Source organism: Trichosporon asahii (genome assembly GCF_000293215.1).
Source record: "Trichosporon asahii var. asahii CBS 2479 unplaced genomic scaffold scaffold00071, whole genome shotgun sequence".
Taxonomy (NCBI): domain Eukaryota; kingdom Fungi; phylum Basidiomycota; class Tremellomycetes; order Trichosporonales; family Trichosporonaceae; genus Trichosporon; species Trichosporon asahii.
In genome coordinates, this window is record NW_014040854.1 from 1,442,743 (window position 1) to 1,463,481 (window position 20,739).

At 60.8% G+C, this 20,739-nt stretch overlaps 8 protein-coding genes across 8 annotated transcripts; 5 read left to right on the forward strand and 3 right to left on the reverse strand.

The window, feature by feature from the left end:
* Positions 1–734, forward strand: A1Q1_05433 (uncharacterized protein; the record flags this gene model as incomplete). Its single annotated transcript, XM_014322165.1, has 2 exons — positions 1–169; positions 214–734. 2 exons carry the CDS (start codon positions 1–3, stop codon positions 732–734), a joined length of 690 nt encoding a protein of 229 aa, XP_014177640.1.
* A 118-nt stretch (positions 735–852) lies between these two features.
* A1Q1_05434 (uncharacterized protein) lies at positions 853–2,585 on the forward strand (the record flags this gene model as incomplete). Its single annotated transcript, XM_014322166.1, has 2 exons — positions 853–1,019; positions 1,088–2,585. 2 exons carry the CDS (start codon positions 853–855, stop codon positions 2,583–2,585), a joined length of 1,665 nt encoding a protein of 554 aa, XP_014177641.1.
* Positions 2,586–3,446: 861 nt separating this feature from the next.
* Positions 3,447–4,574, forward strand: A1Q1_05435 (uncharacterized protein; the record flags this gene model as incomplete). Its single annotated transcript, XM_014322167.1, has 1 exon — positions 3,447–4,574. The coding sequence occupies one exon, from the start codon at positions 3,447–3,449 to the stop codon at positions 4,572–4,574; it is 1,128 nt and encodes a 375-aa protein (XP_014177642.1).
* A 257-nt stretch (positions 4,575–4,831) lies between these two features.
* Positions 4,832–8,199, forward strand: A1Q1_05436 (uncharacterized protein; the record flags this gene model as incomplete). Its single annotated transcript, XM_014322168.1, has 10 exons — positions 4,832–5,122; positions 5,198–5,244; positions 5,420–6,214; positions 6,264–6,542; positions 6,584–6,701; positions 6,782–7,381; positions 7,425–7,886; positions 7,930–7,986; positions 8,033–8,100; positions 8,187–8,199. The coding sequence occupies 10 exons, from the start codon at positions 4,832–4,834 to the stop codon at positions 8,197–8,199; spliced, it is 2,730 nt and encodes a 909-aa protein (XP_014177643.1).
* A 211-nt stretch (positions 8,200–8,410) lies between these two features.
* On the reverse strand, positions 8,411–10,206 carry A1Q1_05437 (DNAj molecular chaperone protein; the record flags this gene model as incomplete). The annotated part of the gene is made up of 2 exons (XM_014322169.1): positions 8,411–9,739; positions 9,916–10,206. 2 exons carry the CDS (start codon positions 10,204–10,206, stop codon positions 8,411–8,413), a joined length of 1,620 nt encoding a protein of 539 aa, XP_014177644.1.
* A 391-nt stretch (positions 10,207–10,597) lies between these two features.
* Positions 10,598–13,342, reverse strand: A1Q1_05438 (uncharacterized protein; the record flags this gene model as incomplete). Its single annotated transcript, XM_014322170.1, has 4 exons — positions 10,598–10,780; positions 10,835–11,868; positions 12,047–12,780; positions 13,287–13,342. The coding sequence occupies 4 exons, from the start codon at positions 13,340–13,342 to the stop codon at positions 10,598–10,600; spliced, it is 2,007 nt and encodes a 668-aa protein (XP_014177645.1).
* Positions 13,343–14,555: 1,213 nt separating this feature from the next.
* A1Q1_05439 (uncharacterized protein) lies at positions 14,556–17,541 on the forward strand (the record flags this gene model as incomplete). Its single annotated transcript, XM_014322171.1, has 6 exons — positions 14,556–14,855; positions 14,901–16,346; positions 16,397–16,472; positions 16,545–16,777; positions 16,839–16,871; positions 16,927–17,541. The coding sequence occupies 6 exons, from the start codon at positions 14,556–14,558 to the stop codon at positions 17,539–17,541; spliced, it is 2,703 nt and encodes a 900-aa protein (XP_014177646.1).
* Positions 17,542–17,729: 188 nt separating this feature from the next.
* On the reverse strand, positions 17,730–20,511 carry A1Q1_05440 (transcription factor, putative; the record flags this gene model as incomplete). Its single annotated transcript, XM_014322172.1, has 4 exons — positions 17,730–19,088; positions 19,137–19,647; positions 19,703–19,759; positions 19,817–20,511. 4 exons carry the CDS (start codon positions 20,509–20,511, stop codon positions 17,730–17,732), a joined length of 2,622 nt encoding a protein of 873 aa, XP_014177647.1.
* Positions 20,512–20,739: the final 228 nt, after the last annotated feature.

Genomic DNA, 20,739 nt, shown 5'->3' on the forward strand with positions numbered 1-20,739 from the left:
ATGGCTTCACCGACTTTGACAGCTCGCTCGCAGAGCCCTGACGCCGGAGCGCCGATATGGGCTCTGAGACGCAGGTCAACATTCTCGGATGCTGCGCCGGCTCCGACTTCCGTGCCTCCCGTGCCGTGTGCTAAGGAGGCTGAGCCGAAACCAGCGCAGGTAGCGAAAAGTGAGCTGGAGAGCCAAGACGGGCCAAGCTAACCTCAGCTCCAGAGGACGAGAAACCGGAAACGAAGAAGGACATCATCCTCCGCTCGGCGCTCAAAATCGCACACACGGCTAGTGTCCGTCTGCCCCGTCGTCGGCACGTGCGGAGCAAGAGCGCAGTCCCTCCTGAACTCCCTCCGCCCTCTAGTACACCGACACGTGCACGCGCTCAGAGTCTGCAGAGCGAGAGGCCCTTGGGTGAGGGATGGGTGCGCATTGAGAAAACCGCTGGGGGGCGCGAAGGCGGCCTTACAGCCGTCGGAGAAGCCGGGGCAGTTGTCGCAGGAGATGGGGGAGGGGCGGAGGAGACGAACAATAACGACAAACCTGCACCTCCCCCCAAGGGCAAGCTCCATCGCCGCCGTAACCTCAACGTGACATTTGATTGTCCGCAACCGCCGCCTGACTGGGAGAGGGAGACTCTGCCGCAGACACCATGGCCAACGCCCACGACGCCATACCTTGTCGCGGACGGGTTGAAGCTAAGGACAGTGTTCCCCGAGCCGCCGCGCGTTCACCACACCTAACCAACCAACCATCGACCGGCTGGGCCGGCCGAAACACGAAAGCCGTAGTGGCCAGTGTCGATTGTAGCACTTATGCATACTGTTGTAACCCGACTCGTAATCTAACCTGAGACTGACTATGCGGCGCCGGCTGGTAAGGCCAGTGCTTGCTGAGCGTCCACTACCGCAGAGTGGTATAAGGAACAAGCCACTTGCTGAAGGAGAAGAGCAGGCCGGTCGCCATGCCCTCACCTTCAGCCAAGGAGAAAACCGACGCCCCGGACCGTCTCTCACGGCTCTTCAGATGTAAGTTTCCCAGGTCAGACAGCTCTAACACCAGTCTCACCGGCCACTCTCCCGGCACGCACCTCCAGCCTGATCGCGGCCGCTCCGGCTCGGGTAGTCCCGGCCACAGCCGCTCCATCACCCATCACGCCAAGGGAGATCCGTACACTCCCTCGGCCCAAGACCACAGTCACGTCCAGCATCGCCTCAGCCGGCCACCTGATTCGCACCAACTATTTGCGACGCATCTCGCCAACGACGCCACCCCGACCGTCGCTAAAGCGCGCATTCCATTCGTCGCCTGAGGGGAAGGGTGAAGATAGCAAAGAGCCTCCCGGCGTGAAAGAGGATCAATTCTCCATCGGCCAACCTCCGACTTTCCAGCGTCAGCCGCTGCCTGAGATTTGGAGAGTTGGGAAGCTCTCATACCTCGAGACTCAGCCTGCTCATGCGAATGTGGCGGACGGCGGACATGATGCGGGCCGGGGCTCGGGAGCTGCCGCCGAAGATTCGATGGTCACGATCGAACTGTCGAGCGTACGAGTAGGGGATAAGGATAGGGAAGATGTGCCTTTATCCCCTGCGGATGGCTCGAACCACTACCCCAGACTCTCGAGTGCGGAGAGCTCGAGTAGCCGCTCGACCTGCTCGAGTGACTGCACGAGCTGCCGAGAGCTGCGTGAGCCCGCCGCCGTTATCCCGGAAGCTGCCTACCCTTTCCTTCCGCCACCCACAAGTGCCGTGGCCCCCGCTCACGACGCGGTGTACTACACGGAGGATCATGTTGCGCCTCGAAGGCATCCCATCCCTCTCAGTCCCCAGCTTTCTCCCGCAACGCTGTACCGCAGATGTAATAATCCGAACTGCGAGCGGTGTGCCCAGTCCAGTCTCCAGAGCACCGCCACTGCATCAGACCGGCTGCTCGATAATCCGAGCGACACGCAGATGGCCGGGCCTGCCGCATCGGTCGCCTCCACCGCTGCTCCCTCTTCAATGCCCTCTTGTATGGGAAAGCACTGGTCTCCAATGCACTCTGACATTTACGTTCGAAAGGAGTCCGCTGAGCCATCTGCACTCAACGTGAACGTCACCGTGAACGTCGGTGATGGGCTCGCAGGGGCAATTAAAACGCTCACTGAGGAGCTCTCATCCCTCAAGGTGGTTTTGGCATCTCGCCCAGCCATCCCAGTGAACACTTCGCCAGCCCTTCAGAAGCCACCCGTTGTCAACGAGTCCAACGTCAAGACCTCCGCGGTGGCTGGCCCACCAGCTCCGCCCGAGCTTCCAGCTGTCGCTAAGACCACCGGCGCCGCACCTGCTCCCGATGATCCGTGCACTCCCACGGAGCCCAAGCGGGCCTCCTCCGGAATTGGAGGTCAGTTGAAACTCGCAGCCCGGGCCAGCTCCCCCTCAGCAAAGCGCCATCACTCGACGCCTCCGAGGGCGGCGTTGCGAGAGCCACAAGGGCCCGTTTCGGACTCTCCGTCGTCTGACTCCGCTCCCAAGTCGCACCGCACTTCGCCGTCCGAAAGCCAGAGCTCGTACTACTCCAGCAGCTCCGATGCCGACACTTCCGGCCAAACATAGAAGTACTCAACTGTTGTATATACGTCGCGATGCACATCCTGCTCCAGCTTGTCTTCGAGTGGCCCACATCTGTGCACTTATGCCCTAACGCTGTGGGCTCTAAGGCTACCTGGCGACTCACTGACCTTGTTCTCGGGTCGGCGCTCGAGCGTCCACAGCATGTGCCCAGGGCAGAGAGGAATTCTGGACCGCAAACAGAACCCAAACTACACCTGCTGGCTCTCGCAAGCTGTGCAGTCGGGCTCATTGGTGCGGTGCTATCGGCGTCCGCTTCTGGCTGGCTGCTAGCCATGCCAGCTTGGGCTTGTCCTTCGAGTCTCCCTCCTACAGCATGCACTTCACTCACCTGACCTGACGCACGGCTCATCATCTCCGACTCCTGTACTGAGAAGAGCTCAGGAGAACGCAAGGCACACTTTACCACCCGTGCTGCCGGGCCAAGACGCATATAACCGCACAGTTCCTTCCATTCATACCAACAACCCACACCATGTCTCTGAACGCGAAGGGAGGGGACGATAAGCTGTCCTTCCATGAGCGCTGGAGTAAGCCCACCTCTTCGCCTTCAAGTGCTAACACCCAGAGCTCATTCCTTTGAAGGTCGTGAGGAGGAAAGAGGACGGCGCCCGGTCCGCAGCGCCATCGAAGAATGATTCCGACGAGAGCCCTTCGTTCAACCTCGTCGACTTCACACCGACATCAACATCCCTCACGGCAACAACCACAACGCCATCGTTGCCCACCCGCCCGCACACCATCCATGGCACCCGCAACAGCATCTTCCGCCCTGATGCGCTACTCCCAATCATCGAGTCTTCGCCGAGATCGGAGAATCCGACCCTCCCCTCGACACCGCGAAGCATGAGCACCAGCCTCAAGTTGAATGACGGCCATTCACCGACTGATGGGAGCGGAGGGAAGAGTCTCCCTCCCACCCCGCAGGAAGCATCTGACACGGGACTGCCAACTCCGCCGGCGACGATACTCGCTTCCTCAACATCGACCCACACGCGACAGAGCTCGGTGCACAGCGTGGCTGGGACTTCAGGCACGTTCGGGGAAGATACGAACGGACTTGCGAACGGACTCGCGAACGGACACTCGGACGATACGCATGGCTATGCCTCGCCCGGCCCACCTGAAACTCCCAACCTGCCCAACCCCGTGTTAAGCTCGACCACACGGCGGCCGCACAGCAGCTGGCACCCCAGCGCGGAAGCAGCACCTCAATACACTCCTTCAGACCCGCTGTTTTCCGCCTCCGAGTTGCCGATGCTCCGCGAGTCCCCGAGTCAGATTACACTCTTATCCGAGCGCGACCCGCGGGAAGAAGAGACCGCGAGGCTCATGAGTGAAGTTCGCCGGCTGACGGAGGCTATGGCCGCTCTCGAGGGAGACCGGCGGCATATGGCGCAATACCACGGGCCCTCACACTCACACTCGCAATCGATGCCGAACGCCATGCCGGCCGGACTTTTGACTGCTCCGCCAAACGCGCCGTCAAATGAATCACCTAACGCCATGTCAAACGGGCAGCAACTTCAGCCTCAAAACAGCCAACTGCAGCGCCATGTACCGCAGCCCACGGTTGTCCCTGGTTTCCACCCCATGCAAGCGGGTTTCATGCCCTTCATGGCGTTCTGGCCGCCGCCTCAGCCGCAGTACCTTCCCTGCCAATGTGCGAACCAAGTGCAGATGATGAAGGGGCAACTTGCAGAATTGGCAGCCGCAGTGGAGAGACTGGACTTCAGGCCGGCGACGCCTCCACACTCCCCGCCCAGGCATAGAGTGAGAAGACCATTGCCGCCCCGTCCGGTCGCTAGCCTGTCCCAAGACACAACTCCGCCGGCTGCTACACCGACGCCCTCGAGGAGTGCGACCTTGGAAGAAGCAAGTGGTTCAGGGACTTCAAGTGAGGCGACTTCAAGCGAGGCGAGTTCGAGTGGGACAATCTCGCGTAGAGCATCAGAGAGCAGCGCGAGCAAGTAGACTGTTGTAAGAGGTGTACCGACCTGAAATCGCTCCATAGCCTTCACCTAATCATACCCAACGCACGACCAAATGCATCCCAAATACCACATGCTCTTCGACCTAGCGACGTCTGCAGGAGGAGTTGAGGAAATCCGCAGCGATGTAGAAGCATAGCTCAATGCGTGCCAAAGCATGCGAGTCATAGCAGAGAGCAGCAGAAGCTAGGACGGCAGGAAGCTAAGTCGTAGGTGGTCAGTTCCAGGCACGGAACCGAAATGTTGCTGCCGGCGATAGCCGTGAGATTCGCGCTTTTGGACCGCGATGAACCGTCTTGCCGCTTTGTTGTTGCAATCCTTCCCATCCCCCCATCCCCAAGACTTCCCGCTAGCGCCATCCGTCCTCTCTTCCTCGGTCAGAGCAGTGGCTTATCGCTTCAAACGTACTCTCCTCGACCTCGCTGTGCAATTGCAAGCTGGCTGCCGTCATTGCAACGTTCGAGGAAGACGAGGAAGACACGAGGAAGATACGCCATGAGCACTCCAGAGGGCCGCGAGAGCCGGTATCAGGTGCGCCAGGAGCCGCGGAGTCGGAAACAGCTCAGCTGTGCTGGTAAGTAGCAGCTATCGTGTTGCGCAATGTAGCTGACAAGCAGAATGTCATCGCCTCAAGCTCAAGTGCGACCGGCAAAGTAAGCTCGTCTACCCCCTCTCGTAGCTGACGTCAGTTCCGTGCTCGAACTGCGTGCGCCGAGAATGTGCCGACTTGTGTCCGGACTCGGTCAAAGTGAAGAAAGCGTGAGCAATCGATCTCCGATGGACTGGGTTATCAGCTACAGGGACGTGACAATGGAAGCTGATACGCAGCCGCGGGGAGAACCCCAATGAAGCCTCCGGACCCGTCATCAACGAGATGAGGGAGAGGTTGACCGCGATCGAAACGATGCTGTTGCGGTTCGGTGAGCGGGCGGGTCGGAGTCGATCACGGTCACGAAGCTATGACCGGGAGCGCGATCGCGATCGCGACCGGCGGTATCGGCGAGGATTTTCTCGGAGTCACTCGCCCGACATCGATCACGATCGGGGGCGGCATAGAGATCGTGAGCGGGATCGAGAGCACGGTGGAGACTTTTGGTCAGACCGAGGGCGAGACCGATCAGACCGACCGGGCCAAATCAGCAACGCTCGAGACGCACGCGATCGAGAGTGGGAACACAGAAGGGTGGCCTGGGACGATCGAGGGCGCACGAGGGGCACGTCAAGAGATCCACGGGACGAGCCACGTCAGCTCAGTCGACAACCGTACTCTACTTCTCCTATTCATCAACGTCAAGAGCCGCAGGACAATTACGGCACCCTCGTTATTGACAAGAGTGGACGTAGCAAGTGGCTCGGGCCTACCGCTGGAACAGAATGGCTGAAGAATGTGAGCTACCCGATTCCTCCTGAAGCTGACTGGCAGCAAGAACTGTCTTCCTCGGCGAGACCAAGGTCAACATCACCTCAAACATCCTCCCCGACACGAGTCGATGAGAGCGGCGGTCTATTCCCGTTCCCGAGCTGGGGTCCTCCACCGACAATGGATACACTGACGAGCCATCTGCCCGCGCCCGAGGTTGCAAGGGATCTTCTCGACTGCTATTACGAGAACTATGCGTGGAAGTAAGTCTCCTGCCGAGCTTGGGAGAAACAGAACTGTAGCTAACGACAGCCACGATGTCGCTCCTCGACAAGGCGTGGAGCCCATCTTCAACAAGGTGTACGAGCACTCTGACGAGCCCCTGGCTCAACGGGTGCATCTGCAGCAACTAGCCCTTCTCTTCATCATCTTCGCCATGGGAGCACTGCACAACCCAGAATTGCCACCCCACCACCCCAGTGCCGAGCATCACTTGGCAGCCTCCCGATGGTGCCTCGTCAAGGGAGACTTCATGGGCGTCAACACTGTCCCCGGCTTGCAGGCCCTGGTTATCATGGCCCATTATCATCTGTGAGCTACCAGCCCCACGTTTCGGCTAAAGCTGACTGCAGTGAAACGGAGAAAGGTCGAAGCGGGGACAGCGCATGGCCGTTGTGGGGTCTCGCAATGCGCTTGGTCACTGCCATGGGTCTGCACATTGACGGCGAACGGTGGAACCTGCCGGACCAGGTTATTCAAGACCGGCGGCATGTATTCTGGGAGTGCCAGACGATCGACGTCTTCCAGTCAAACTGCTTCTCGCGGCCAAGCTCGCTGCGCTCCGAGCACATCGACACCGAGTTTCCTTCCTACCCATCGACAACGCCCCACGATGCTTCCTGGAGCGACAATGTCTTCCGGCAGCTCAAGTTCGAGCTATGCCGGATATCGGGTGCGGTGCTGGACCAGGCGATGTCCGTGAGATCGACGCCGTACTCGAAGATCGGCCAACTGTACGACAGGCTGTGTACCTTCGAGCGGCAGATTCCGTTCAACCTCCGTTGCCGAACTGCGCTGCAGGCTCTGTCGAGTGTGTATCAGGACACGGAGTCGGCGATCAAGGACAGCCCGAACATCAAGCTGGACAACCTGCACCTTACATTCCAGCAGTTCACACTGAGCCTGAACGTGAGCGAGACAATCATATTCCTGCAACGCCCGTACTTCATCAAGGCACTGCAGGAGAATCCAAAGGATCCGACGAAGAGCATCTACGGGAAGAGCTATCTCGCTATCGTGGAGCGATGTACCGTGAGTTCAGCTGCGATCGGCCGCCAAGATCAGCTGTTAACGCCCAGGTGATTATCGAGGTTGTCGCAGGCCTGTACGAGTGCTTCCCGCGAGTTACAGCGCGTCACTGGTTCTTTTGGGTAGGTCACGCTGGGGGAAGCTTTGGCCACAGCTGACATGCAGTACCACCTCTTCACCGCTGCAATCTGCATTGGCACGATGATCATCAAGAACAGTTCAAACCCTCTCTCGCAGCTGGCGCTGGTCCAGATCGACCATGCGATCAAGCTCTACTCCTCCGTGATCAAGCTGAACCCGACCCCGAGTCTAATCCAGAACCACCAGTGGCTGTTGCACTTGCGGCAGCGCGCGCTTGCAGCTTCAGAGCAGGAAAGCACTGGTGGCTCATCCGCGCCTCGAGAGAGCATCGAGGACGACGACGACGACGACATCGACGTAAAGCTAATGGGCTGGCGCACGCGGCTGATCCAGCGCGCGACCGCCGCAAAGAAGTACACCCCACCTCCGTCGACCGGCGTCCCCGCTCAACCGCCCACGGCTCCCGTCCCGCAGCTCGACGCCGTGCTGCAGCAGCACATGCTGCAGTCTGCGCCGCAGAGCACAGACATGTCGACGGACCTCTTTGTGAGTCGTAAGGACTAGATCCGCTAACGCCCAGTTGCACCAGTTCTGGGACCCGACAATCATGCTGGGGTCGCGCGAAGACGCGGGCAGCAATGGACAGGTGAGTTTACCGATTCCTGTTCGTAAACTGACAAACAGTCCGGCAGCTGGTGGAACTGGGACCCGACACAGCTCATGGGCAACGTGGGCATGATGGGGATGCCGCCGTCGTGAGGTGAGTTAGCGCAGCTGTCACGCGCGCCGAATGAAAGCTGACTCTTCAGCGGGCTGACGGGCTCACGCTCTGCTCAAATGGCGTAGTCAGTTTACCTAGCCAGCAGTCAGCCGACATCCAGCTTCTTGTACTAGTAGTGTAATTCTAATGCAATGCATGATTCTGTCTCTATGAGAGGTGCGCCCAAGTATGGATGAGTAGAGATTGCGTTCTAGCCTGAGAGCTCGTGAGAGCGAGTCGCAGGTCGTTTCGATGCCGACGTTCCCGGAGGTCAATGTCGTTTTAGATCATGTTGTCGAAAGCAAGATTGTTACTTCTTGCCGCCGTCCTTCTTGTCCTGATCCTCAAAGCTGTTCTCCTTGTTACGGTGGAGAAGGCGCTCGGCCCAGCCAACAGCGGACCCAAGCGCGCCAGCAACCTTGTCGGCGACGCCTCCCTGGCCCTGCGGGCCGCGACCGACGTCCTCGGTGTCCCAAACGCGGTCGGTACGGTTATTCGTCTTCGTATCAGCGCTGTTTCTTCCTGATCCTGTCGCACCGTTACCGTTGTTGCTGTTGGTCGAGCCGGCGGACTTGCCATCAAGGTCGTCTGCGAACTCCTGGAGAATCTTCTTCTGCTTGGCCGTCAGACCACGGGGGATCTGGACCTTCCACGTCACGACGAGGTCGCCGCGCTCGCCCTTCCGGCCATAGAGCGACTTGACGCCGCGGCCCTTGAGCACGGCCTCCTGGCCATACTGCGTGCCCTCGCGGATCTTGACGTCGACATCGCCCTCGAGCGTCGGGATGCGCACCTTGCCGCCCAGCAGCGCGGTCGTGAGGGGCACCTTGGCGTCGTGGAAGATGTTGGTACCCTGTCTCCTGAAGACGGAGCTGGGCTTGACGTTGACGCGCACGAAGAGGTCGCCGTTCGGTCCTGTTGAGGACAAGGGCGCGTCGCCCGCCCCGGGCACTTTGATCTTCATGCCGTCCTCGATGCCGGCGGGGATGTCGACATCGATCGTCGTGCGCTCCTTGACGCGGCCGACGCCGTCGCAGCTGTCGCAGCGCGCACTGCGCGGGATGGTGGAGCCGGAGCCATTGCATGCCCGACAAGTGCTCGCCATGAACATGCCCTGCACCTGGAAGGCCTGCTGGCCCGTGCCGCGGCACTGGGCGCAGGTCGCCTTCTTCTCCCCCGGCTTGAGGCCACTGCCATGGCACGGCTTACACTCCACGACAGGCGTGACCGTGACCTGCTTCGCCGTGCCCTCGCACGCCTGGATGAAGTCGATGTTGACCGTCGTCTCGAGGTCGTCTCCGCGCACGGGTCGTTGGCGGAACCCAGCGCCGCCCGCAAAGGGGCCACCGCCGCTGAAGCCGCCCGTCTGGCCACGGCCGAACGCGCCCCCGAACAGCTGCTCGAACAGGTCACTTGCCTGCCCGCCCCGGCCTCCGCCGAAGCCGCCAAAGTCCTGGAACCCCCCGAAACCGCCTGCGCCGGGTCCAAAGTCCGACTCAGAGTCGCCAGTCGTGCCGTACATGTCGTACGCTTTGCGCTTCTTGTCGTCGCTGAGAATATCGTACGCGGACTGGATCTCGTGGAACTTCTCGGCCGCGTTCTCCTCCTTGCTGCTGTCTGGGTGCCACTTCTTCGCGAGCTGCGCGTTAGCTTGGTCAATGGAGTGCAGCTGGCGTCGTCCCCCGGTCCATCCCCCTGGCTCTAGAGCTCAGCATGCCGGCCGAGCTCACTCATTCCGCTGGGGGCCGGCACGTAAGGTTGGAGGAAAGGAAGGCGTAGTCGCCGCACCGCCGCATGCAGCAGCCCGTGACTCACCGCATAGTACGCCTTCTTGATATCGGCCGTCTTGGCATCCCTCGCGACGCCGAGCACATCATAGGGATCCTTCTGGCTCGCGCCCGTCACGTTTGTGGCATGGAAGGCCCTCTTCTGGAGAGTCGGCTCGGAGCGGCGCCGCGCGAGTGGGCGGCTTGAGCTGGGTCCAGAGGGTCCGGCCGAAGACGAGGCCGAGGCGAGGTGGAGCTGTCGACGCTGGGGAACGGGGGTCGGGAGGGGGGTGCGCACGAGCGCGCGCGAGAGCGCGTTCACTTGCAGTTTTGGTGGCATTGTGTATTGTGTTGGGTGTAGAGATGAGTGGTGTGTGTAGAAGTAGAGTTGTGGTGACAACTGCGAAATGTGATCGAGTCCGAAGCCCACACTGACGGCTGAGGCGGCGAAAAATCTCGGAACTCCTTCCTTGAGCAACGCTTACGCCCCGGCCGGTCAGACCCTTAAACGCTGCTGGAATGACGAAACGTCCAGAACCAGGTGGCAAATGCAGCACGTGACTTCGGCTATCCGCCTATAGCCAGGCGGGCATTGGTCCGTATGTTGAAGCGCAGCGACAGCTGTTGCACTGCGAGTAGGCTGCAACTGAACGTGACAGCTCGCACAAGACGCAAATGGCATCTCATTTTCTAAAGGTAAAGAGTAATAGTAACTATGTACAAGAACACCCTTACAGAGCGCCAATCGCCCACGCGCTCTTCAGCAGCCGGATGTTGGCCCACAGAATCAAGAGACCGAGAGACGCAACGATGAAGCCCTCCTGCGCGTACTTGAGGTATCCCATCGTCGTGTCGGGCACAAAGGGTGCGAGGAGCGGCATGAACGGCGCCAGCGTCGTTAGGAACGTCGTGATCTGATGGTCAGCTGTGTTCGCGGCAACAGGGTAGCTGGATGTTAAGCGACTTACCATTTGGTGAATGCGGAGAATTGGGTCGGGCGCGTCGCGCTTCGCTCCGACAACGTACGACCATCCGATCGCCCAGACCGTGAGTGGGAGAAGGCCGAACTTGGCCAGCGCGGGCCACATCGCAATGTTGGCGACCTGCGCGGCCTGCACAGCAACAGCCCACTCGTCGTCATCGCCTCGGAGCGAAGAGGCCAGCGCGAGAGGCAGGAGTGGCAGCGCCGTGTCTGCTACGCGGCTGGTCGCAGGGAGGCTGATAGCGATGGCAGCCGTAGTCGCCGTCAGCGCAATGGGGAGCAGGCGCACAGTAGCGGGGATGCTGTCGTGCGTAGCCGGTTCGCCAGGCGAGGGGCGCAGGACGTGGCTCGCTCGCAGGAGGAGGTACGCCGACGGAGCGAGCGCAGCGACGATCCACAGCGTGTACAGGGAGAAAACCTCGCTGAGCTTCTCGCCGAGAGCCACCAGACCGTCCTTCGTCAGCAGCGAGACGAGAACCTGTACAACGTGCCCAACTTGCACGCGCAGAGGCGAGCTGCTGGCCGAGCCGAGTACGGTCCATGCAAAGCCGACGGCGACGAGGAGGCGAGGGAAGTAGCCCTTGCCACGCTTGCCGAGCCAGATCCACTTGCCAACCGCATACGTGAGGAAGCTTGGGACGTAGGCCCACATGCGCGAGTCAAGGGTGACCGCAACAACGAGCAGAGCGGCGCACGCGGCATCCCAGCCGGAACTGGCAGCGAGGAGAGCCCAGGCAATGACTCCGAGAGGGACGGTGCGAGCCCTGGGTGTCAGTTTCTCCCACACAAGGCACGAAGCTTGTACCCACTGAAGCAGCAGACTGCTGAGAACCGGTGCGGGAGACAGCACGAGATAAACAATGGCACCGACACGTGTCCGCAGCGTTCGGCCCTCGCGCCAGCCCTCGCACATGGCCCAGGCTACACTGGCTGACCAAAGCACAGACTCGACGGACAAATGAGCGATTGATAACGCCTGGGTCGGGTAATGCAGAGCGGCACGACACAGAGGAGCGAAGGCTAAGCAGAGTCAGCGACATCGAGGGAACTACAACCTACGTCGGGCCCACGGGGGCAGGGGAAGGACTATCGTGCAGGCCATCTTTGCGTCGTTGGCCTGCCGGGCAAGAGTCGATCGTAGTGGTCGTGATAAGGCTGTTGTCAGTTCAAGTCGAAAACAACGCCGATCAGAACTCACAAAGACTGGCCCACGCCAGCAGAATGCGGATACCCCAGCACCCGAGGACCGCGAGGAGGACGGCACCCTTTGTGCCTACCCGGTTCTGGACGAAGCGCGCCCATCGTCGGATCGGGGCGTCGTGAGCCGCCTCGCGCGCTCTCACCTTCCTCCACTTCTCCTCATTGCGCGCCCTCTTGCGGCGCTTTTCATCCTCTACTCTCCTCTTCTCAAGCTTCTTCTCCTTCTCAGCGTTGGCGGTTCCGTTTGTGTGCTCAGCCGGCAGCGGCTTGCCGTCGAGCAGGACCGAGGCGGTCGCCGGTGCACGTTCCCGCATCGAGTCGGAGCTGCTTCCCAGGCTGAAGTTGGAGGACAGTCTTTCTGGTCCACTGGGGAAGCCGATCTGTTCCTTCCCTGGCAGTTCTGAAACCGAAGACAGACCGCTGATCGAAGGCGAGAGCCGCGGCGACAGTGCGCTTTCTCCTAAGCCAGGTGACCTGCTGCGGAGGATGGAACCATCGAGACTCGGCGAAAGGCTGCGGACGTGAGGCGAGGCACTTCGCGCCGGGGGAGGGGATAGACGGGACCGGAGTTCGAGTTCGGACAGCTCACGAGCGGTTGAGCTGGTTCGTGGGCGGTGTCCGCTGCTAGCAGCTGTGCCGGGAGCCGCAGAGCCAGCGTAGCTTCCGGCAACCGATCCAGTGTAGGCGGTGTAGCTTCCTAATGTCGAGTACGAAGCTACCGAATCGTCGTCACTGCGATGTGTCAGTCAGGGTGCCTGTAGCAAGAGGTCGGGGACCAGGGCGGTGATGACGTTGAACGTGTCAGGTTGGGTTTGCGGTGACCGGTGCCGGAGACACGACAACCAAGACGTTGAACTATTGATATGGAGTGAATACTGGGAAGAGAGATTGCGCTGGAGCGTGTATCCTTATCTGCTGTGCCTTTAAGACGTCGGTGGACGCGGCGGGCGCAAAACGAAGTGCACACGGGGTGAAGCACGCAGAAACGGATGTGCCCTTCCATGCCGCTGCCGCCCGACACGTAGTCCCCGCATGCATGATCTTTGACCACGCACGTCGTAGTCTGGCAGAGGATGCAGACGGCCAGGCGACACATAATGTGCTGGATAAGTCGCACGGTCGCGACCTACGCGTCACATTATCCGGCTACCTTTGCTCCCTGCAAACATTCGCCTCGAGGTTGGTTGCTCGGTGAGGTCTCTCGCCTAAGCGGTGGTGGGATGAGGTGATGGACTCACCGAATCTGCTGTGCGGAGCGCCTTGCGCGGTGCTCTCTGTAGGAGCGGCGCGGCATGCTGATGCTGGGCTTTCGAAGGAAAGTGTTGGGTGAAGGGGATGTTGGAGGACAGTCAAGAGTCAAGAGGGTCGCAGCTAGAGGGAGACCATAGCCAAGGACTAGTGAGGAATCCGGGTGTGAGTGAGCCGGAACCAAGAATGCAGGGCGGCAGGGTGAGCCCAGGGTCTGCCCGCGACCCGCGATCCGCGACCACCGCGACAAGTCTATTCAGCCAGCCCGGTACGCCGTACACATCGGTATTCAGACAGCCCATACGCGCCGCAGTCCACAATTAGAACAAGCACTACAATCACCTACATCTTCATGCTCAGATCGATGACATGATGGCAGCATAGACTGGGGCCACCCTGCTCGAAGAAGCACAGTCTGCGGTCCTATCTGCTAGCACAAGTCTCCGAATCTGTGGTCTCTGCGCTCGCTAGTCCGGCCTACCGATCTATTTCGCCGCGGGGAATGGTCGACTGACTCGTTGCTTCATCCGCAAAACTGTCTACGATTCCTCATAATCCCATAACACTTTCACTCTCCATGCTCGTCGCGCGTGACAACAGTGCTGCGTGGAGACGCGGATTGCTGTTATCTTGTGCCGGGCGTGATCGCGGTGTTAGGTGATTTCGCGGCAACAACGTTCACTTCTGACCTCGGCGACTGCGCGCATCACGGCAATCAGATATACGCCAAGAGTGCTAGGAAGGTTGGCTAAGGCTGACATGGGTGTGCGAACGGCGTTGTCCACATGACTGTCAGCGGGCAAGTGACCCCCCTGATCCGAGGCTGAGCCGTTAGAACATTTGACTGGGGTGGTCCTGGAGGAGCAGATAAGTCGAGCTTTGCCGGTTGATGTTCTGAAGGTAGAGAGGTGCTGCATTGCGTTCGATGAGGTTTTACAGCGATGAAGGCGCAAGGTGAGGAAGACAGAAGTACAGAAGGAAGACACACTTCACGCCGGGTGTATGAGGTATGAGGTCATTGTTGTTGACATCTGGTCCAGTCAACTTTTGGAAACCCCTTCCTGACGCCCCTCTGCGGCACGTCGCACCACGCCTTCCTTCATGCACCCCTTCCATTCTCGCGACCTCACCATCACTCACTCTTCCTCACCTTCACCGCGCTCATAGAGGCGGGCTCACACGCATCAAGCATCTGCGGCGCCTTCGCTGCAAGCGTGTGAGCCGTTCGCCTCCATCCACCAGACCTCCACTTCTCCGCCATGGCGAACCTCAGCAATGCGACCGGCCTCATCAACCTCTACTGCGGCAGCCTGCGCAACGTGATCGCACAACACAATGCGAACTATGTCTTCACCGAGACCCCGGAAGGCTACTCATGCGAGCTGTCGATGCCGTTCAACTCTCCCGTGAGGGGCGGCAGCAGCAATGGCTCATTCCGCTCTAAGAAGCTCGCAAAGCAGAGCGCGGCTCTGGCGGTCGTAGAGCAGCTTATACTTGCGGGCGAGTTTGATGCTCAGCTGAATCCAACACCTGCAAACCCGGCTAAGCAGAAAGGAGAGGTAAGCTATGGCGGCAACCGGATGAGCTGACACTACCAGGCGCAGCCCGACAGCAACGGTATGAAGAAGACGCTCGAAGTTCAGCGGAATGCTGCGCGCGCCGAGCTCGACGGCCATAAGGAGGTCGGCGTCGTCGGCACGGAGGGGTACAAGAGCCTGCTGTGGTCGAACAACTGGAAGCCGATCGGTGACGAGGGGAAGCTGCACGGCCTGGCCGTCAACCTCATCGTCGAGGGCGTCGACTTGGTCCCAGAGTGCCGCACTTTGGCGTTCCTGACGGTGGACCAGGCGCCGATCGTCCCCGTAGACGTCAGCGCGTATGACACCTCGGCACGGCTTGATCTGAAGCACACGCGCTCCTTCAAGCTCTCCTCCGAACAGCGCACAGAGGCGTTCGCATACACACGCCGGCTACTGCAGGCGATGACGAACCAGCGTGTAGAGAGCAAGCTCGAGGATACGCCGATCCTGCTCCTCCCGCTGCGGAGAGACTATACGCCGAAACATCGCGCTAAGGACAACGATGTCGACTGGGCCGAAGTGAAGCGTAGCGAGGAGCACGAGCAGCTCTCGCAAGACCCCGCTGAGCTCGAGACGCAGCTCGAAGACGCGATCGTGGCGTTCGGTGACTTCAACCGCAAGTTCACGGCGACGCCAGATGGACTAGGCGAAGACGGCAAGGCGCAGGTGCGGATATCGCAATTCTTCAGCGCGAAGCGGGGCGGCGTTGTCGGCTCGCTCACGAAGAAGGCGGAAACCGACGTGCGTCCAGCCAAGGATCTGCACAAGACGAGCGTATCCGCGAGCTCGTTACGGACAGCGACTCTGCTTCCGAACCTGATCGCACAGCTGAACGACCGCCTAGTCGCTGCCGAAGCCACAAGGCTACTCGGCGGGACGCTATCGCCGGAGCTTGTACTCGAGGCACTGTGTCCACCCGGCGCACGAACAGCGCAGGACACAGCCTCTCAAGGCCACGAGAATTACGAGCGCCTAGAGATTCTAGGCGACACGTTGCTGAAGCTATTCGCGACGCTCGACGTGTTCGACCTCGCTAAGAGCGAGGGTGCAATGACGCGGGCGCGGCACGGCTCCGTGTCGAACAAGGCGCTCAAGATCGCGGCGCTGAAGAGTGGTATAGTCCCCTTCATCCGGAGCGGAAAGCGCAAGCACCGTGACGTTGTGCCGCCCGGCTGGGTCACGCTCCCCCTAGGCTATGCTGGGGAGGATCTGCCTCCAGCCAGCGACAACTTCACCCAGCTCCCAATCGGCGACAAGACGATCGCGGACGTCGCTGAGGCGCTGCTCGGGGCGGCGTACCTGTGCACGGAGGGCGATGATATTGCGAAGCTCCAAGCGGCGCTGGATATTGCCCACAGGCTCAATATTCCGCTCAAGATGAAGCGGTTCCCCGCCAGCCGCTCGTCAGCCGTGGGCACAACGCTGAAGGACTACGTCTTCCGGGATCCGAAAACCGCGGACGTTATCGTGGTGAGTACCGCTCTCACAGCTTTCCACAAGGGTTAGCAAGCTGACCCCAGTCTCCCCGCAAGGGTCCCGGCTCCTTCGGCCACTTCGAAATGTTTGAGTTCCTCGGCGACGCCGTGATCGACTACAGTGAGCTACCTCTGCTTTGGTTAAGCTAACCCGCAGTCACCATGACGCATCTCTGGGCCGCGCATCCGGAAGCGTCGCCAGCACAGTTGACGATCATGAAGCACTCGCGTGTCTCTAACGCGGCGCTGGGAGCGTACACGGCGACGATTGGGCTGCATCACGGCGTCGCAGTAGGCGACCCGAGTCAAGAGGAGCGCGTGGCCCAGTTCGCGGCGCAAGTCAGCTTGGCCCTAGGCAAGGCGAAGAAGCGACGCGAGGGTGGCGGGGTAGTAGACGAGTTCTGGTCCCAGGTGCCAGAGTACAAGGTGAGCATTCGCGGAGGGACCGGCAGGTCCCGTAGCGCGGCTCATGTCCGGGAAAATACAGACCTCTCAACATCCCCACCCTCTCACTCTGACGGTGAATGAGACGGGGTGCTCGAGCTATGTGTCGGGAGCAGTAAAGCTGACCCCAGTTCATGGGCGACATTCTCGAAGCCCGCCTCGGCGCGATCTACCACGACACTGGGTCTCTGGCCCTGTGCAAGTCTCTCTTCGAGCCGGCCCGAGGGTGGATAGACTCCTACGCCCTGAACCCGAAGAGCAAGAATGCAAAGCCACACCCGAAGAGTGCGTTGCTGGAGCGGCTGGCCAAGGCGGGGTGCCACGGGGTCAAGGTGGACAAGGTTGAACCTCTTGCGGCGATCGCGGGCGGTGCCGCAGTCACGGGGGCAGGTGAGGGCGCGGGAACGAAGGACAGCTATGGCGCGCTGGTCACCATCCACGGCGTACCGCTTGCCGGGGCAGTGGGCCGGAGTCCACAACTCGCCCAGCGTGCGGCCTGCGAGTTGGGCCTGGAGACACTGCAGAGTTTCGACTGGGGCGTGTGTACTTGCAAAGCCAAGCGCGAGACATCCAACACGAAAGGCGACGTTGACCCCAGTCACCTACGCCACAGCCCGGGGAAGCGTGCTCGTGATGCTGGCTGTGATCTTGCATCCGTTGCTCCAACTCCTGAAGCAGAGCCAGTAAAGAAGAAGCGCAAGTCCAAGTCCAAGAGCCAACCCAAGTCTAGTTTGCCGCAAGAGTGACGCTGGTGTTTGTCATAGAAACTCATACATTCATGTACATGTACGCGATACACTGCCGCTGCCTTCTATCGTCGGTCGATCACCGGGTCCAGCTAAGCTGGACGAGGTGACTCCCCCCCTTTCGCCGTCACGGGTGACACAACCACCGCCACACGCCCTCGGCTTCGCCTCGGGCTAGCTCTGGCTGCCTATCGGCCAATATTCGTCCACCACTCCTGCCCCGTCTCGGCCGTGGGCAGCCAGTCGCCGAGCCGGTCTCCAAACATCTCTGCCGGGTCCCAGAGCGCCGCCATCGCGTCCCAGGCGCCGGCCAGGTCCATGTCCTCATCCGGCAGGACGGGGAGGGGCAAGTCGGACACGACGCCGGGCACCACGGGGGCAGGGAAGAGGTCGCCGCCCTCTATCGAGTCTAGCGTGGCTGTGGGCGTCGGCAGGCCGGTGAGCACGCTGCTGGGCTCGGTACTTTGGGCATCGGTGGTGGGGACGGAGGAGGGAGCGGGACCGGTACCTCGCTCGTTGCTCTCGCGCTGCTCCCGCTCCCTCTCGCGCTCTCGCTCTTGTTGTTGTTGGAGCTCGCGGCTGTTGCCTCGTTCCCTCATCAGCAGCCCCTCAGAGAGGCGCGAGAAGATGTCCCGATACTTTGATGACAGCGGGATCGCACGCCCAAACACGTCAAACAGGTCCTGGCACTGTTTGACGCGGATGCGAATCTCCTCAAACCACTTGACGTCCTGGGCTCCATTGCGGAAGCGGCTCAGACCGAGCTCGTTCAGGATCGTCTCGAGTTCTGCTGGAGACGCGGCGGCGCGCATGCGGCTGTCACACTCGCAGAGACAGCAGAGCAGCGAGATGCACGCGACGAAGAGCGCAATGATCTGGACAAGATTGAAGGCTACCTTGTTCAGTTTCCAGAGCTCGATGTACAGGTCCACGCAGGAGGAGGAGGCGACAAAGAGGTTGCGCAACGTCCACGAGTTCGGCTGCGGGTACAGCGGTGACGGGCGGTAGATCATGCACAGCGCCTGGTTCAGGTTCACCTCCCACCAGCGCGCGTGGTTGATTGTGCGCGGGATCGTGCCCTTTGAGCTCGGCGTCGAGTCGTACCAGTGCTGGAATTTCTCGTGCAAGTCGAGGATGAGCTGCTTGCGTTCTGGCTCGGGAAGCTTGTTCTGTTCCCCGTTTATGCTGTAGGCGACGCGGAGTGCCTCGCCAAGCAGACGTCGATAGTGGATCAAATGCTTCGTGATCACGACGTGCGGCAGCTGGCGGTATGTCACATCGCCAGGCTGCTCCGTCGGCTCGTCAATGTCGATGTCCTGGTCCTCGATGGTCACTGGACGACCGAGGGCGGGTGCAACGACTCGGTCCAGATTGAAGAACGAGTAGAACACGCGCCGACGCTTCTCGGCCACCTCGATCGGGATTGTGGCCTCCGCACGCCGGTTCAGACCGATTGCGACGATGACTCTGCCGGCGAGGCCGAGTGTCTGCCACAAGGACACAGCTGACGGGTCCACCATCGCGTACATCTCTAGCAGCAACAGGGCCTGGACGCAGAGCTGATGTCAGTTTGGAAAAAGACACAGCTAACTCACTAAGTCTTCCCTGTCGAGTGCCTTTGATCTATACCGACACGCAAACTCGAAGACGCCCCTTCCGGCCGCATGCGCCACGTCGCCGAGACGCTCGGCGCACGCGGTCCCCAGGGCGAGGATCATGAGCACGATGAACTTCCACCTGTCCTTGTCCGGATCCGTGTCGCGCTTATCGTGCTCGCCGTACAGCGCGTGCACACGCGGCACAATGTCTTCCTTGCTGAACATGGGGTAGGCGAGTTGGAAGAACTCGACGTAGTCGTGCGTCGCCTTCAGCGCCGCTTCGTGCGTGAGTAGGTCCGAGATGTGATTCACTGTCTTGCTCGTGGAGGGGGCATGTTCCCGGAGAGACAAGGCGTCGCGGGCTAGTCGCGGGAAGTCTGCGGAGGGCGGCGCAGTCGTGAACACTGGCCCGTCGTGCAGCTCCTTCTCCAGCTGCGCTATGCGGGCTTGTGCCAGTTCGAGGTCGGAGAGGAGGTCGGATTGCTCCTTCTTCAGTTTGTGCACGTAGCTGGAGGTCAGCTGAATACGACTTGGGGGAGACAGCGGAGAGAGCTGGAACTCACGTTGACGTTGCCGGACTCAGCTCGAACACGCAAGGCACATCCGCCTTCGTGCACGCGCTGCATCGTGGTCGCGCGCCGTCACACTTGCGCTTGATGCGATGACAGCGGACACACGCCTGTACAGCGTCCTTGGGCGGATGCACAAAAACAGGTCCACGCATAGGATCCCCATCCTGCTCATACTCGACCTCGGCGCCCTCAGGGATGTGCTCCATGGGCTTGGCGGGGTTGACCTTGCGCTTCTTCTTCTTCTGCGTAGCCTCCGGGGAAGCAGGAGCGGGCCTTGCTGCGTCTTTGGTCTCGTTCCCGTTCTTCCTTCCGTTATCTCGGCTCGGACCCGCATCCTTTGCTGACCCGCCGTTGCTGCTCTCGTAGTGCCGCGGCTTGGTGTCGCTCTCACCCGAACCACGCCGCACGTCTGGTGGCTGCACGCTGCGGTAGTTCTCCTCCCACCCGTGCGTTGTCAGCGGCCCATAGTCCCGTGATGGTCCTGCTGAGCCGGGCGCCAGCCGCTCAAGCGGGGGAAGGTACCGATCGTTCCGGTCGTAGGTGCCGTCGCGGAGAGGACGGACGATGCCAGTGTACTCTACGTCCTCGTTCGCAAGCGCGGCAAGCACGGCGGACATGGGGCGGGACTCGCTCTTCGGTGTGGACACTGAGGCCGTTGGGCTGACGGCGGGGTTGGACTCGAGGTCGCCGCTGGCGGTAGAACCACGGTCTCGCTCATGCGAGTAGGGTCGGGAATGGGAGTAGGTCGATGGGGAGGTGGATAAGCCCGGCCTTAGCGGCGGGAGGCGGTAGTCGACCATTGCGGATGTGCGGGATGGAGTGGAAGAAAGATGGAGGAGTGTAGAGCGAGTAGTCGCGCGCGTGCAGCAGCAGCAGATGCCTCGCGAGTGAGGAGAGACGACGCAATGAGATTGCATCTGCCGGGTTAGTGGGGTGGGCTAATTCGCGGCCGCGGGGACCAAGTCTGTCGTTCGGATGTGACCATCGGCTTCTTAGCCGGGCCTTAGCCTTGCATCCACTCACCCACC